Below are 13,591 nucleotides of genomic sequence, written 5' to 3' on the forward strand. Positions count from 1 at the left end.
GAATTCAGAGGAATTCAGGCATCTAGTTTGGGCTTACGCTTAATGTAAAAACATAACCTCTCTGAGCTCTTCCACAGCAAGCACTGTTTGTTACCCTGTGTGCTGCCCCAGCACAGCACCCTGGTGTGCAAAATTGGTCTGTAAATATTGACACTCATCAGATCTTGCCAATCCCCCTTTAAACCCTTCCGCACCAGCCTTCGCCTTGTAAGAAGAAAATCCAAGTTACTTTAAGCCTCTTACTCGTTTTTATTTAAACTTGTTTTTTAAAAATGTAGTTGATTGAGACTGTGTCAGCTTTTCAAAGCAATTTGCTTTTAAGACTTAATCTTTTTCATTGGCAGTATTTTACATCCTGGTCTCATGTGTCTTCCTCACTCTACAGTGGAAAAGCAGGAAGCAGTATCATCTACAAGACGCAAAGCACGACTGGGGAAAATCTTACGCTACCACCCCCACACTCTGGAAATGGCTTATTCCCACGTGGATGTTAACCTGTTTCCTGTAGATTTAGGTAGGTTTCTGATTCTGTAAGCTGGTGAAGGTGAACTAGGTTGGGGTGCCTGCTTCTCCATCGTGTGCCTGGAAATGACGCAACACAAGAAGTTTGGGTGGCTCTGCTTCCTTGAGGAGTGGTGGCAGGCGAGGGGTAGAGGACACCTCTGCTATGAGGAAAGGCTGAGAGTGTTGGGGTGCTTTTATGATGCAAGAGATCTGAAATGGGCTATGAAGGATTTGACTTTTCTGCCTGCTCCTGTTACTGAGCCTGACTTCTGGGTGACAAGACCCTTAGCATAGGAATAGCATAAAACAGCTTTCCACAGCAGCAAAGACAGCACCGTTTGTCCCAAAGTTAAACCACATTACAGGAAAATGTCCAAATTGTCCGCATCTGGCTTCTTTTAGTAATAAGCTTCATTATAGGAGAGTCTGTCTCATGTACAGCAGTTTATGCAACATTGTTTATAAAGGAAGGGCCTGTGCACTTCAGGGATACTATGAAGAAAATACTAATATATGGTCATTGAGTATTTTGTATTGAATAGTGTATTTGTATTGTAAACAAGTGTAGTGAACCACAAGGCATGAAGACAAATAAAATGACTGTAGCTGGCTTTCTCTGTGTGGTGACTGGAGTGATGTCAGTGGAAGGGCTCTGGGCATCAGTTTATTACTGGATGAAGTTACGCAAGTATTAAGGTACGTGGGCACACAGAGGAGCAGGCAGGGTGTTAAAGCATGGCAGCCACTCCTCAGGCTTCATTGCGCTGTGTCAGCACAAAAGAAGGTGTGGGTCCTTCTAGTGCAAACCACCAAGGCTGGCTTTTACCTACAAGAAAGGAGCTGGTATAAAAAGAGAACCAAGTGTATACAGTTGAAGAGAAATGTGGGTGTTTTTGTTCCTGAAAGTGTGTATCTTAAGATAGCATTTGTCTTTTGAGTCTGGACATGGAATTTGAGCAGGTCTGGGTAGAAGCTGCATTTTACTATAGTGGACTGCCACTGCTGAGTCCTATGAGAAACATTGAAAGAGGTGGCTCAAGCCCTGCAGTGCTCACTTTTTAACCCTCCGCTGTACCACTCCTCTGCCCGAGATAGGTGGTTTCTCAAGAAATGGTCTTTGAAATTAGGACTGACTTATCTATAAACCTTCTTCTTCACTTTCTTATCCACATGCTAATTCTCCTGCAGGACAGAGCTGTGGTTTAATTAAATGGACTTCTTTTCCTGAGCAGGTATCCAGCAGGCTCCCTCCATTACCCACACTCTGTTTCCTCCTTAACTGAAAAGGGAGATCCCCTGTGCCACACTGGTTTGGAGCTGGCAGTCTTTACTCCAATTTCCATATTTTCTAGAGGTGTCTGGCTGCAGCAAGGCAGGAAAAAGGATGGAGGTGAGTGCTCAGCCATGTGGCTTTCTTGGACACAAGTTTCAGTTTCCACCTAGTGTTTGACAAGGCTTCTGCAAACCAAGCTCTGAAAGCGGGGATGTAAATGCTGGCCTTGCCACCTCTGCAGGTAACTCCACTAACGTAGCAGAGAAATTAGGTTATGTTTTGCAAATCCGCAGTGCCAGTTTTGCATCCTTGTGCCTCAGATCTTGCTGGACAGCAAGACTTTTAAAGCACAGGCTCCCTGCCCAGAGAATCATTAACTGTATCTGTAAAACAGTCACTGAATGCAGCTCAACTGAACTCATTAGATACGAATTCCCCATTCTGGGACACCTCAAGGAAGTTCTCCTCCTGCCACCCTGATGACCTTTCTGGCCAGTGCCCAACAACTTGAAAGACTTCACTGCTAGGATCACTGAAAAAGTGCATTTTCTAAGGAGACTCCTTGGAATGGTTGTTGATGAAGCAGGTAATATTTTAGTTACATGGTTTATAGGGACTTTGAGAATCATTTGCCTTTTCTAACCAGTCTGGGGCTGTGACTGTGTAGACCTGAGCAGAGCACCTGATTTCAAACTTCACCAACAGTTATTTTCAGAATCTTTCTTTATGACCTGCAATGTCCTCCTGGCAGCTGGAGAAAAGGATTATGGCTCCTTAGATTTAGGGAAGCACAAACCCCTTCACATCACCAACTTGAAGACAGCCATCAGTAATCCTTTCTGGAATGGAGGTAGTGATTTATTTCTGTTTCAGGCCACATGAATTTACAGTGCTGCTTGCTTCCTTACAGAGGATTTTTAGTGCTACCAAACCAGCTCCATGCTGATCATGGTCCTTACTTGCTCCCTCTATGCTACATTGCTCTAGCTGTTCTTCAGTCAGCTTTCAGGAGAAGCATGTGGGTAGCAGGTGCTGAAACTGAAGGGAAAAGCATGCTACACTAATGATCAGATGGTATCCATGCCATCTTCTCTGTCAGGATTCAATCTCCTGCAGTCTTTGCTAGACCAAGCCACTGATGCTGTGTTTGACAAGTGGCAGCCTCCACCAGCAAGCTGGGAGATAGACGAAACACTTCTGGGTTATATTCTACAGCCCCTGTTCCATGCTGTGTCCTGGTACCATAACTTGTACCTAAGACCAGATGTGAGAGTATGTACGTTCTGCAGTGACCTAAGAAAAAGTCTTTTTGCCACACTACTTAACCAGGGTTTCATTTTACTGAGACCAGCAAGAAACAGGCATTGGACAACATAAAGTTCAGCACATCACTGAATATCTGCATCTTCAAATATAAAGCATTGATTTTTTTTCATTTAAAAATGTACAGCTTTTATATTCAATTAAAAATTCCCATAAGTTAGAATACAATATGCACTATTTTAAATACAGGTCAGGAAAAATAGCTACAGCAGTTACTTAAAAGAAGTTGGTAGCAGCAGAATTCTGTCTAAAAATAGGATATTATGATGTAATTTAAAGTGTCACTTCTTCCTGACTCACCCTAACTATTCTATGATTCTTCAAGTAGGTAAGAGCAAGCAGATCACTTAAGAACAACGTGACTGTTCTGAAACACAAAACCATCCTGCTAAGGTAACATTTACATATGCTGAGCAATTAAAATACATGGTATGTTTAAAATATGGACAAAACATCTGTTTTAAAAGGCTGATATGCAAATAATTCACATCGAGGCATGTTATAACACACTAAAACCATCCTTAATTTATCGTGAGCATCTACAGTAAATTTCTACTGCAAACTATTCCAAAAGAAACGTATCACAAATAAATCAAATCATGTTACTAGCTTGCTTGAAGACCCTGCATATAATCCATACCTCTGGCAGGAACTACCATGCTGTATTTATACAGACTTCGTATTTATGATGAGGCTATTAAGTAATGTGAAGTACAGGTTTATCTGCGTTTAAAACCTGATACTTGCAGCTTGCAGCACACGAAAGGGAAAATACTTCAAAATTGAGGGAAAGCTCTCCAGGAGAGTGCAAAGTGCATTATTTTAAAGAGTGCTTCTTATACATTGCTCCTTCTACAAATGCATACAGCAGAAAGTGCTTTTTACCATACAGCCTGACATGCAGCGTATTTGTGCTTTTTAAAGCCATTTTGTTTTACTGCTGTTGTTCACAAAGGTAACCACAAATCAGCCCTTTTGTGTTCTGGAGGTGAGAATAAGAGGGGGGAAAAAGAGGAGGGATCTCAATGGGAAAATGTAAAAATACTTCACAACTGCTTGAAAAAGGGGTCCATCTTTTTTGCTTTCTTATTGCTAGCAACTGGTCCTGGAACTGATGAAGTCGCTAGTACCCAAACTAATGGGACTCATTCACCACCTCCTCTGTGAGAAGCATTATCAGTTCATAACCAGGCAGAGGAACATCACTTAAATACTGCTTGAACCAGTAAATGATTCATGAAAGCAACGTTAGAGAATGCTGAACGTACTGGAACATTGCTCAAACAATACAGCATCTCACACCCAAGACACTTTTGCAATACCCTTCCCAAGCAAAGGCTGTTTCAGTAAGAGAAACACAATAGTGGTTTTACTTCTTAATGTGATTTTTTAAAATCTCTCTATATTTTTATATATCTATAAAAATATATTCTATATACATATATATGTTAATATATATGTAAAATGCAAATTCAGATTTAATAATTTAAAAATAAGTTTGCATTCTAGGTGGGGTTCTTGTGTGCTTTAAAATACGTATTTCCTATTGTATGAGCACATTTTGGCTCAGCAGATATCATCTACAAGTTTTGCCCCATTAATCCCACGATAGGTGACTCTGCTTGGTCGAACCAAAACCCCGTGGTTCAGCTTACAGGTGAAGTAGCGCTTCTCCCCCACAGAGCCATCATTTTTTCCCTTGGCGCTTCTGAGTTCCAGTCCAAGCCATATCCCAGGTGCAAAGTCTGCAGGACCGATGTACCTGATAGTCCCCATTTCGTTGGAGCTGGTCAGAAGGACCTGGGAGCCTTCATGGAGCTTCACCGGTCCCTCAGTGTTAGCTGGAGTGGTGCTGCTCCAGCTGCGCCGTAACACGGAGCTCTTGGATCTAGATAGGAAAAGAAAACAAAAGTCCTCTATGAAACATCCAGGGCAAGGCTGTAATTCAGTGAAGTGATAGGGGGAAGGAGAAATCAACTCCCTTTTTTAAAACAACAGGGTTTGGTCTCATGTCTCAAATAAAACATGTAACAACATTACCAGGCGTGTACACATGGCACTCTGAAATACCTGGAAAATCCAAGTTCCTTTCACCTGATGCTAACCATAGGTGATAGGAGTGGTAAGTCAAGAAGCACAAAACATTTTATTTGGGGCTTGAAATTCCTTAGCTAAAACAACTTTTAACATGCAAGGAGATGACCAGGACAAAGCGAAGTCCTTTCACAGACCCTCTGAACTTCACCCAGCTGTGTGAAAATGCAGAGAGCTGGAAAATACACAGTGATGAATGATTGGAAAACAATTCTAATGCCAACCTGAATTCAAGGACTGTACTCCAGGATACCCTCAGAAAAACAGTCTACTACTGCTTCATTACATAGAGACCACCTAGACATTACACACTATAAAGATTTTCTTTTGAAGAAGAAACAATAAAGCTAACAGGCAGCTCACCAAAACATTTTGAACTCAGAACACTCACCTAACAAAGGAGTTTCTTCTGTTTATCTCCTTCTGTGAAGATGCAGAAGTGGTGCTCAGGCTGCGCCTAAAGCCTAAGTGGAAAGGTTTAATAAGCTGCGTAGAACTTCAGAATAAAAAACCAACCCAACAACCAAAACCAGCCCTTTCTGAACTCCTATTCTTTATGTTTTCTTTTACACTGCTTCCTTTGCTTCACATTCTCCCTTCCCACTTGAAAATAGTGATGAAATGTCTCATGAAGCTAAGAGTCCATAACATGTTCAAACATGTTCAGACTTTCAAAGACAGAAATAAAACGAACCCAACAAAGGGTAACGCGAAGCAGCCTTTTACAAAGAGCTTAGGTAAGGAAAAACAACTACTCACAAATGTCCCAGTAATTTCATACAGCTCCCTCCTACACCAATCTGTTCAGTAATCTCAATTTAGATTAAGGAGCAGGTTCAGTTTACGGTTAACACTGATCAGAACACAATACAGCAATAAGGAAAGACTATCTTAATCTTAACTCTGACACCATTATTTCTGCCAGTATATGGTTAGTAACAACCAGTAACAGTTCCTTCTGCAGGCTATGTATTTAACGGGGGACAGGGTAAACTGGCACTTGAAAAGTCTGTGTGAGAAGGTGGCTTTGTGCAGTAGGTGAACAGTAGCCTGCAGTAGGCTACCTAAGCCAAATCACAGTGTCTTACACTCCTACCTGGAAAAGTGCGATTTAGTTTATTCAACGAAGTCTCTGAGAGAGAATCCAGAGAACCTGTCAGTCTGAAAAGCAATAGCACAACAATAAAGTCATTTCAACTCAAATCTGAACAAAGCTACTGCTGGCATTCTTGTCAAATGTGAGTTAAATTCTGATTCTTTCCCTTCTCCATCTTCTCCCAAGAAGCCACAGACATTTCAACTGTAATCAGGCCAGTATGTAACAGTGTCCAGAGCAAACTAGTTTGAGTCATTTGCCTTTTACTCCACAAGAGAGCATATGTAATTCTGAAGCGAGTTCTTCAACAGTTTGCCTGAGCAGGGTGTTCAGGGAAAAAAAGCAAGAAAACATCTAGCAGATGGCAGATCAACTAGATAGATGCAAATACCAAACACAAAGAGCACAATACTCCTCAGGTGATCTTCCTGACAGTTAACGAAGATTTGATCCTGAATTTAAGTGTCAATGAACACATACTGTATCAGAAATGGAGGCCCTGGCATGAAAATACTTGAAGTGGCTGCAAGCGACACAGGGGAAGCTGCATTTCAAATTCAGGCTCTTGCTTCTAAAGAGCTGATCTAAAACCCATCAGGTTTTTAATGGAGGTTATGAAGTTCCATTAGCAGAAGAAAATATTTCTGTCATATCTGGGGTAAAACTTTGTTTCCTGCCAGAAATGCATTAAGAACGCATTTGGCAGCAAACACTGAACCAGCTTCAGTGCTTACCTCTGAACACGAGATGGTGGTGCAAATATACCGTGTCTGGGAAGGCAACTGAAGTACTGGATGCCTCCCACGGAACCATCATTCTTCCCATGAGGCTTGTCCAATTCAATTCCACACCAGAATCCTGCATTTCAAAACAGTAAAATCATGGTATTTCAAACAAAACACCACAGGCTTTACTTCATACAGACAGCTGCTACAGTTGGGATTTGGCCATATCAAGGAAAACAGTTTCTAGTTAGAAACTCTCTAAAACATAATACTAAATATATATATTATAAAGTAACTATGCAAAACTAAGTTACTAAAGTAACTATACAAAAACATATAGCAGAATAAATCTAAAGATTATTGTCCTAACATTTCTATATGCTTTCATGGAAGTTATTGATATTCTAATTAATACAGAAAAGGTAAACCTGTTTATATATGTACACTGAAACCAAACAGAATGTTACTGTGGTTGTGTGACAAAGAGGAGTCAGGAATGAAGAGCAATGGTGGTTCAGGTTTCTCTCTTCAGCCTTATGACCACATGGTTTATGCCTCATCTGAGATCATCAACAGTAAAATTAAAGTTTTGATATTAATTCATTACTCCATCTAGCAAGCTATAATTAATACAAATTGCAAGGCTGGCTGTGTGATACTGAGAGAAGGGTGTAAGAATCGGGAGTGGCCAGCAATTCATCTCTTACCCGACACTGAACAGGCATCAAGATGTTAATAGGCTCGATCATTCATAACCTGTGATAAATGGGAGCTAATTACGTAAGGGTGCTAAATTTCATATTCCATTAGTCGTCCTTATGCTATCCAGCCCCAAAAGATTCAAAATTGAATTCAAGTCACTTGGTGCTAAGGCACTGGATAAAATGGTAATTCCAATTATCAGCTCAAGAAACTGGGGAATGATGGTTTATGAATGAGAAGGGCTCGGTACGTCAGGAGTTCTCCCCCCTCCTGTTTTCAGGATTAAAGAAAGATCTGCACTGCAGCAAATGAAATAAGAGTCTGGGTAACTTCCAGAGCTTTGATACATCATATTAAAATAGAAATACCTAAAAATGCACCTGTTACCTTTTCTATAAATGAGTTTGCAAATGGTGAGGATTTGGCACTTTTCCACCCTCGCTCCTTACAATACCATGTTTTCTCAAAAAATAAAGAACTGTTCCCCCGTTTGCAGCAGAGCAAGCAGGAGCAGGCTGCTGAGCAGCTTTCTGATTTTACACTTGTTTACACTTGCAGTGTATTTGGACAACCAGTCCTCACTGTTTACTTTGTAAGCAGCAATGCGAAGGTTGGAGCCCTCACACCAAAGAGCAGGATCAGTTAATCACAGTATCTTAAGTCAGGACTGCCTACAGCAAAACTGGGGGAAAGGGGCGAGAAGGAACAAAGCATGTACAGAGCTTGTGCCCCAGTCCCCCATTCTACAGTTCTATTTTTTTGTGAAGTATTGATGCCACCAAGTGTCGCGATGGAGTATTGCTGCTCACGTACCAGTCAAATGGACCTCATTTAAACTAGGTACAAGCACCAGTACTGACCAACTGGTTTTGCAGTGTCCTTGCAGTTAAGATGGTTATAGGTAATGCCATAAACATTACAGAGTACAGTTACAAGAAACAGAATTCAGACAATAGTTTCTAGAATTTAGAACAATTCTCTTTGCATCTGAAAACACCTGGCTTCATTTGCAGAGTGGTTTATAGCAAGGGGAAGGGTGGGAGGAGCAGAAAATGATGGTAGTCGAGATGCTTGAACTTGTCACCTGTCCTGTGACCTAAAGGTTTGTTAGAAGACTTAAATGTTCACGATTCCCTTCTTAAAGATGCAAAGAAGGTCAGAACAACACACATGTATGACACGGTAAGAGTACCAGCATTGCAAGAGATGAGCTGTGTCAAAAGGCGCACTACCAGAAGTAAGGAAGGAGTAAAGGCATGTGATCTCAATAAACTGTACCACTCTGGAGACTAAACAGAGGCTTTTCAGAAAGCTCTATAACAATGCCTACTATTTCAACATCAGAGTACTGTTCCTAACTAAGCTGGTTTAGAGACAAGTGAAAGTCACCCTTTAAACCAGTATTTTTTCCTGGCAGTTGCATTAAAGTAAAAAATATTCAGTGAAATGTAGGAGAGGAAGAACATTGAAACAAAATCAGTAAATTTGGATATTTTTTTTTTTTGGAGGGAGGGAAAAGGTGGAGTTCTCTCAATGTTCACGTTTAAGCTATCCCATACTGATTCTACAACATACACAAAGAGCTTTGCAAATACCTGGTGCAAATTTTGTCGTCCCACAAAATCTAACGGTGCCTGTTCTCTGTCCTACCACCAGGACTCTGTCTCCAATCTGAATTTCTCCTTCACCAAAAGCATTTTTCCTTGTAGCTGGAGAACTATAGAACCCTGGTCAACAGAAGAACAAGATAAGCAAATTAGTGACACAGTACCTTTAATATTTAAGAAAGTCTTCAACAGTGAGCCAACAGGGAAACAGAGTACCCATCATCTTTACACAGTGTACTTTTAACCCATGGCAATACACCACAGGTTTTGCTTAGACAAAAGAACTGCTTTGCTTCTGTGTGACAGCTGTAGGCTGCAGCCTTTTCTCTGCAGCTGAAAGGTTCAGTGACCAACTATGAGAACACTTTTTTCCCCTTGAAGATGTGCTTTAAAATGTTTTAAAAAGGTAAGTTTATGGTTAAACTGCTTCCCAGGTGTCTGTCTTGAACCATCTCAGTGTCTGAACCAGCACAGGTAGTTGTACGCAAGCACTCTGTACAGCAGTAAACCCCCACCTGTGAAAACACACCTCAGTATCTACAGACCATACCTGCACTGATTTTAGATGAGGCAGAAGACACTCGGGTCACTGCCTTCTTGCTGCTGCCAGTCAAGTTCCTCTTCTTGGAGTAATTCCGTTTGCCTTCCAAGGAGGTAGTTGAAGAGGAAGAGCTGGTGTACCCAGGAAAACCTAAATGACATAAATGGAAATAGTCTACTAGAGGCCAGAGTCAGAAAAGGACACATAAAACAGAAGGGAAAGCTCCTGTGAGAAGGGAGTTAACTGTTCTCCACAATGGGCAGAATACAAACAGCCAAAATTAGAAGTTGTTAAGCAGCACTTCCACAAACTCCTGTCAGGAATGGCATAGGTGTGTCTGCTCCTGCCTTGGGACTAAGGTGATGGGCAAGTGTTAGAAGAGGTCTCCAAAAGCCCCTTCAGTTCTTCTAAACAACCCCAAGTATATTTTAATTAAATTATGGGAGCCTTACTTAGTAGCGACATCATTCCACCACACTTCCAGCATCCAGCCTATGCAAGATTTGATGAGAAGTGGGAGAAAGGTGATACTACATGAGTGAATTATTGCCTCTATTAAAGCCTACTAGATTCCATTACACACTGTATTAATATTAAAATCTGCAGTATAAAGTAAGAATGGGAGATAAACCACTTTTATCTGCATTCACAAACCCTGATGTCTCAACTGTCCGGTAAGACTTATGATTAGCTTTCCCAGATCTTCCCTTTCCTACCCCTTCTGCCCAAAACAAGGCAGAGTACAGCAAGACATGTCTGCTTCTCAGTGTGAACAATTAAGATAATATTATTAATTGAACTTTCCAGAATTCCAGGAGGCTTAATTCATTAGTCTTTGCCAGGCATCTTGATCTCAGCACAGGGTTATTAGCATGTTCAATATAAGTCTCCTAAGTCATGCCTTATACCTCCCAGTTTTTGTGGTGCCACTAAGTGCCCTCCATGACCATACAAGTGCTGGAAACCTCTGTCTACACAAACACTAGCTTGCCTCTGAAGAAGTATCATACAGGACAGCACGTAAGTACCTTACACTAGCCTCCTTCACAAATCCCCTCCTTGCAACTGTACACTGACAGAGGATATAAAAAAAATGCTTTTCTTCAAAGAAGATATACTCAAATTCACACTTCAAATTATTTCAAAGAAATACTGCTTTTACCAACACAATAAATAACCTCAAAGGAGACCCCATTTTTACAGTTTGTTAAAGAAAAAAGTGAGGTCCCTTTATGTTTAAAGTTCAGCAAACAAAACACTGACGCAGTAGAAGTCACTATCCAGTGCTGGAACTAGGTAATTGCATGGCATGATTCATACGTAAAAGGAACTTTTTAAAGAGCTAGTTTCAAGTCTCGTATTTGAAGCCTGTTATTAGGAGTCTTCTGTGACACGATGCCAAGACTCAAGTGCTGTTAAATGGCAACACTTGATTACACAAGCTGAACGTACAATACAGGAGAGAATAAAAATCGCAACAGAACACATGCAAAGTTCTTTATTAAAATCTAAGCAGTGACAATACAGGGCAACAGGTCTCCCTCAAATCTAGGAGAGTAACTCTGGAGCTCCTCTCTAAGATCACTTACCAACAGACAGCTTCCAGCTTTAATTGTCTATATTCTTGCCCGTGTATTTGGATAGAAGCTGTTCCCAAACCAACACAGAATGCCAGCGAACAGCCACACAAATTTCACTTGCTCCAACTGAACTGTGTACAGCCTGCTTGGGACTTTAATACAGACAGGCAAGGCACTTTCCATACTGTCAATACAGGACTTCTACAGAGGTAAGGCAGCAGTAATACCTCTTCTGCCCTAAAACAAACGTTTTCCTCAAGATGTTAAAAGATAAAAGAATATTTAGTTACCATCTTTTGCAGGTACAGGTTTTCCCCTGTGAGGAGTCATGAAGTTGGTTTCCAAAGCACCCTCTTTTTTCACCGTGTTTAGGCCTATAGAAAGAACATGTACAATTAAATATATACATCCAACAAAGAACAACACTCTTCAGGAAAGTCACGTTTAAAACCAATTTGGCACATTTGCAGATTAAATGCAGGGATAAAATGGATACAACTGTACAGTTCCTTAGACTCTTGATAAATGGGTTAACAAGGCTGCAGAACTGTTTTGATGGATAAGCACGGATGTTAAACCCCTCAACCCATTAAAACAGTCCAAACTATCTTGCCAAACAATAACCAAATTGTCTGAAAAATATTAATGTTTCTATTGAAGGAGTTTTATTTAAATCTTTCAAACACATTATTACATACACAACATTCACTTTTATGATACCTAACACCTACTATTCACTGGGATTAATTTCACCATTTCTGCGTTAAAGATTACCCATAAAGCTTTTGAGAGGGTGATCTGAGACCACATCTTTCTTTAGTCTACAAGTAATGAAGTAAGCACGGCAGTAAGATTTTTTAAAAGCCTAAGGAGCAACAGTGTTGTGATATGAACTAGAACAGCCATAGAAGTTATGCCAGCGAACAGCATTCTGCATTCCTGACAGTTTCCTACCCTCATTCAATGAAGAATGAGTTATCTATGATTTACTCCTTCCCTGTCATGAAAGGAATAAAAGAAATAAATCATGTCATCTTTCTTTAACTACATCTCTCAGCTTAATGCAGCTGCAGGGACTGAAGCAGCTTGCAGATGTACTGTATTTTCTTAAATGTTATGGTTTAGCCACTAAGGCATCAGTTCAAAACCCTACTGGTTGGGACTGAGAACACACGTCTCAATTTGATCACAGTAATCCTTTTCCTAGAACCTTGAAAAAGACCTGTTGTCATCAATCCAATGGGTTATTCAAACCCAGTGGAAACCAACCAAATTTGAGAAACTCTATGCTGTATTTTATTTACACTTTGCAGCTAGTACCCACAACTACACAAAGCATGCTCATTTTTCTTGGATCCTTACACACCAGGGTATTGCAGAGATGAAGTTTAAAAGAAAGAAATGTAATCTGCCACATAAACACTGCAAAACACAGTTCTGCCTCTGCAGCTCTATCCTCCCACTCCAGCCCATGAATTAGCCAAGCACATTAATTCTAATGGACCTTTCAATTCAAGAACACCAGCCTCCAGATTACAGTTAGTGGATGTAAACTCTGCTGGGCAGATGATACATACCTCACCCTGATTCTTACCTGAAGCAAAATATCAAATGTTTAAAATTTACAAAGGCACAAATGCACTTTTATGGTGCAGAAAAAGGTGGTTTATGACTAAAGTGGAAACACAGTCTGTGACAAAGGAAACAGTACTTTTATTACAGCGTCATGGATTACAAACAGTTCACAACAAACTGAATCAAACACTGAAGAATTTAACAGAAAAAGTCAGCTTAGATCTGCTCTGAGCAAGACTCCTAACAAACAGATTATTGCCAGGAGCGTTTTATGCAAGATGTCCATTTATAAATAGCTTGGATCTTGTGCTTGTTGTAAACACACAGAACTAAAGCTTACTTCCCCCTCAACCTGTGTAGAGCAGTGTTACGTAAGTCATACAAAATGCTGCCAAAATGCCTCTCTTCCACCAGCCCTGCACGCTGTTTCAGTCCCCTGTGTATTACTGGTATGTGGTGTTTTAGGGGCCTTGAGTAAATTCAGTGAGAACGTATGCACACCTTCTACCCCTCAAGCTGTGCTGCCTCAGTATGAGTCACCTACAGAGGGTCCAAAAGGCAAAAGAAATGC

The 13,591-nt window shown here is 40.7% G+C and overlaps 2 protein-coding genes across 6 annotated transcripts in view; one reads left to right on the forward strand and one right to left on the reverse strand.

The window, feature by feature from the left end:
* The window catches only part of ALK (ALK receptor tyrosine kinase), a 314,119-nt gene extending 313,004 nt beyond the window's left edge, over positions 1-1,115 (forward strand). For all 3 annotated transcript variants that reach the window (XM_061350549.1, XM_061350547.1, XM_061350548.1), the window contains one exon: positions 386-1,115. The gene's annotated coding sequence lies outside the window, so the exon portion shown is untranslated. The remainder of the gene's footprint in view (positions 1-385) is intronic.
* Positions 1,116-3,599: 2,484 nt separating this feature from the next.
* The window catches only part of CLIP4 (CAP-Gly domain containing linker protein family member 4), a 54,739-nt gene continuing 44,747 nt past the window's right edge, over positions 3,600-13,591 (reverse strand). For all 3 annotated transcript variants that reach the window (XM_061350551.1, XM_061350552.1, XM_061350550.1), the window contains 7 exons: positions 11,736-11,819; positions 9,875-10,015; positions 9,313-9,444; positions 7,025-7,148; positions 6,291-6,355; positions 5,586-5,658; positions 3,600-4,988 (listed from right to left, as the gene is read on the reverse strand). In XM_061350551.1, coding sequence (XP_061206535.1) covers positions 4,667-4,988; positions 5,586-5,658; positions 6,291-6,355; positions 7,025-7,148; positions 9,313-9,444; positions 9,875-10,015; positions 11,736-11,819 — 941 coding nt within the window. In that variant the 3' untranslated portion in view covers positions 3,600-4,666. The remainder of the gene's footprint in view (positions 4,989-5,585; positions 5,659-6,290; positions 6,356-7,024; positions 7,149-9,312; positions 9,445-9,874; positions 10,016-11,735; positions 11,820-13,591) is intronic.

Source organism: Neopsephotus bourkii, unplaced genomic scaffold, assembly GCF_033783945.1.
Source record: "Neopsephotus bourkii isolate Nb327-2 ecotype Australia unplaced genomic scaffold, CSIRO-AGI_Nbou_v1 NB_518, whole genome shotgun sequence".
Taxonomy (NCBI): domain Eukaryota; kingdom Metazoa; phylum Chordata; class Aves; order Psittaciformes; family Psittacidae; genus Neopsephotus; species Neopsephotus bourkii.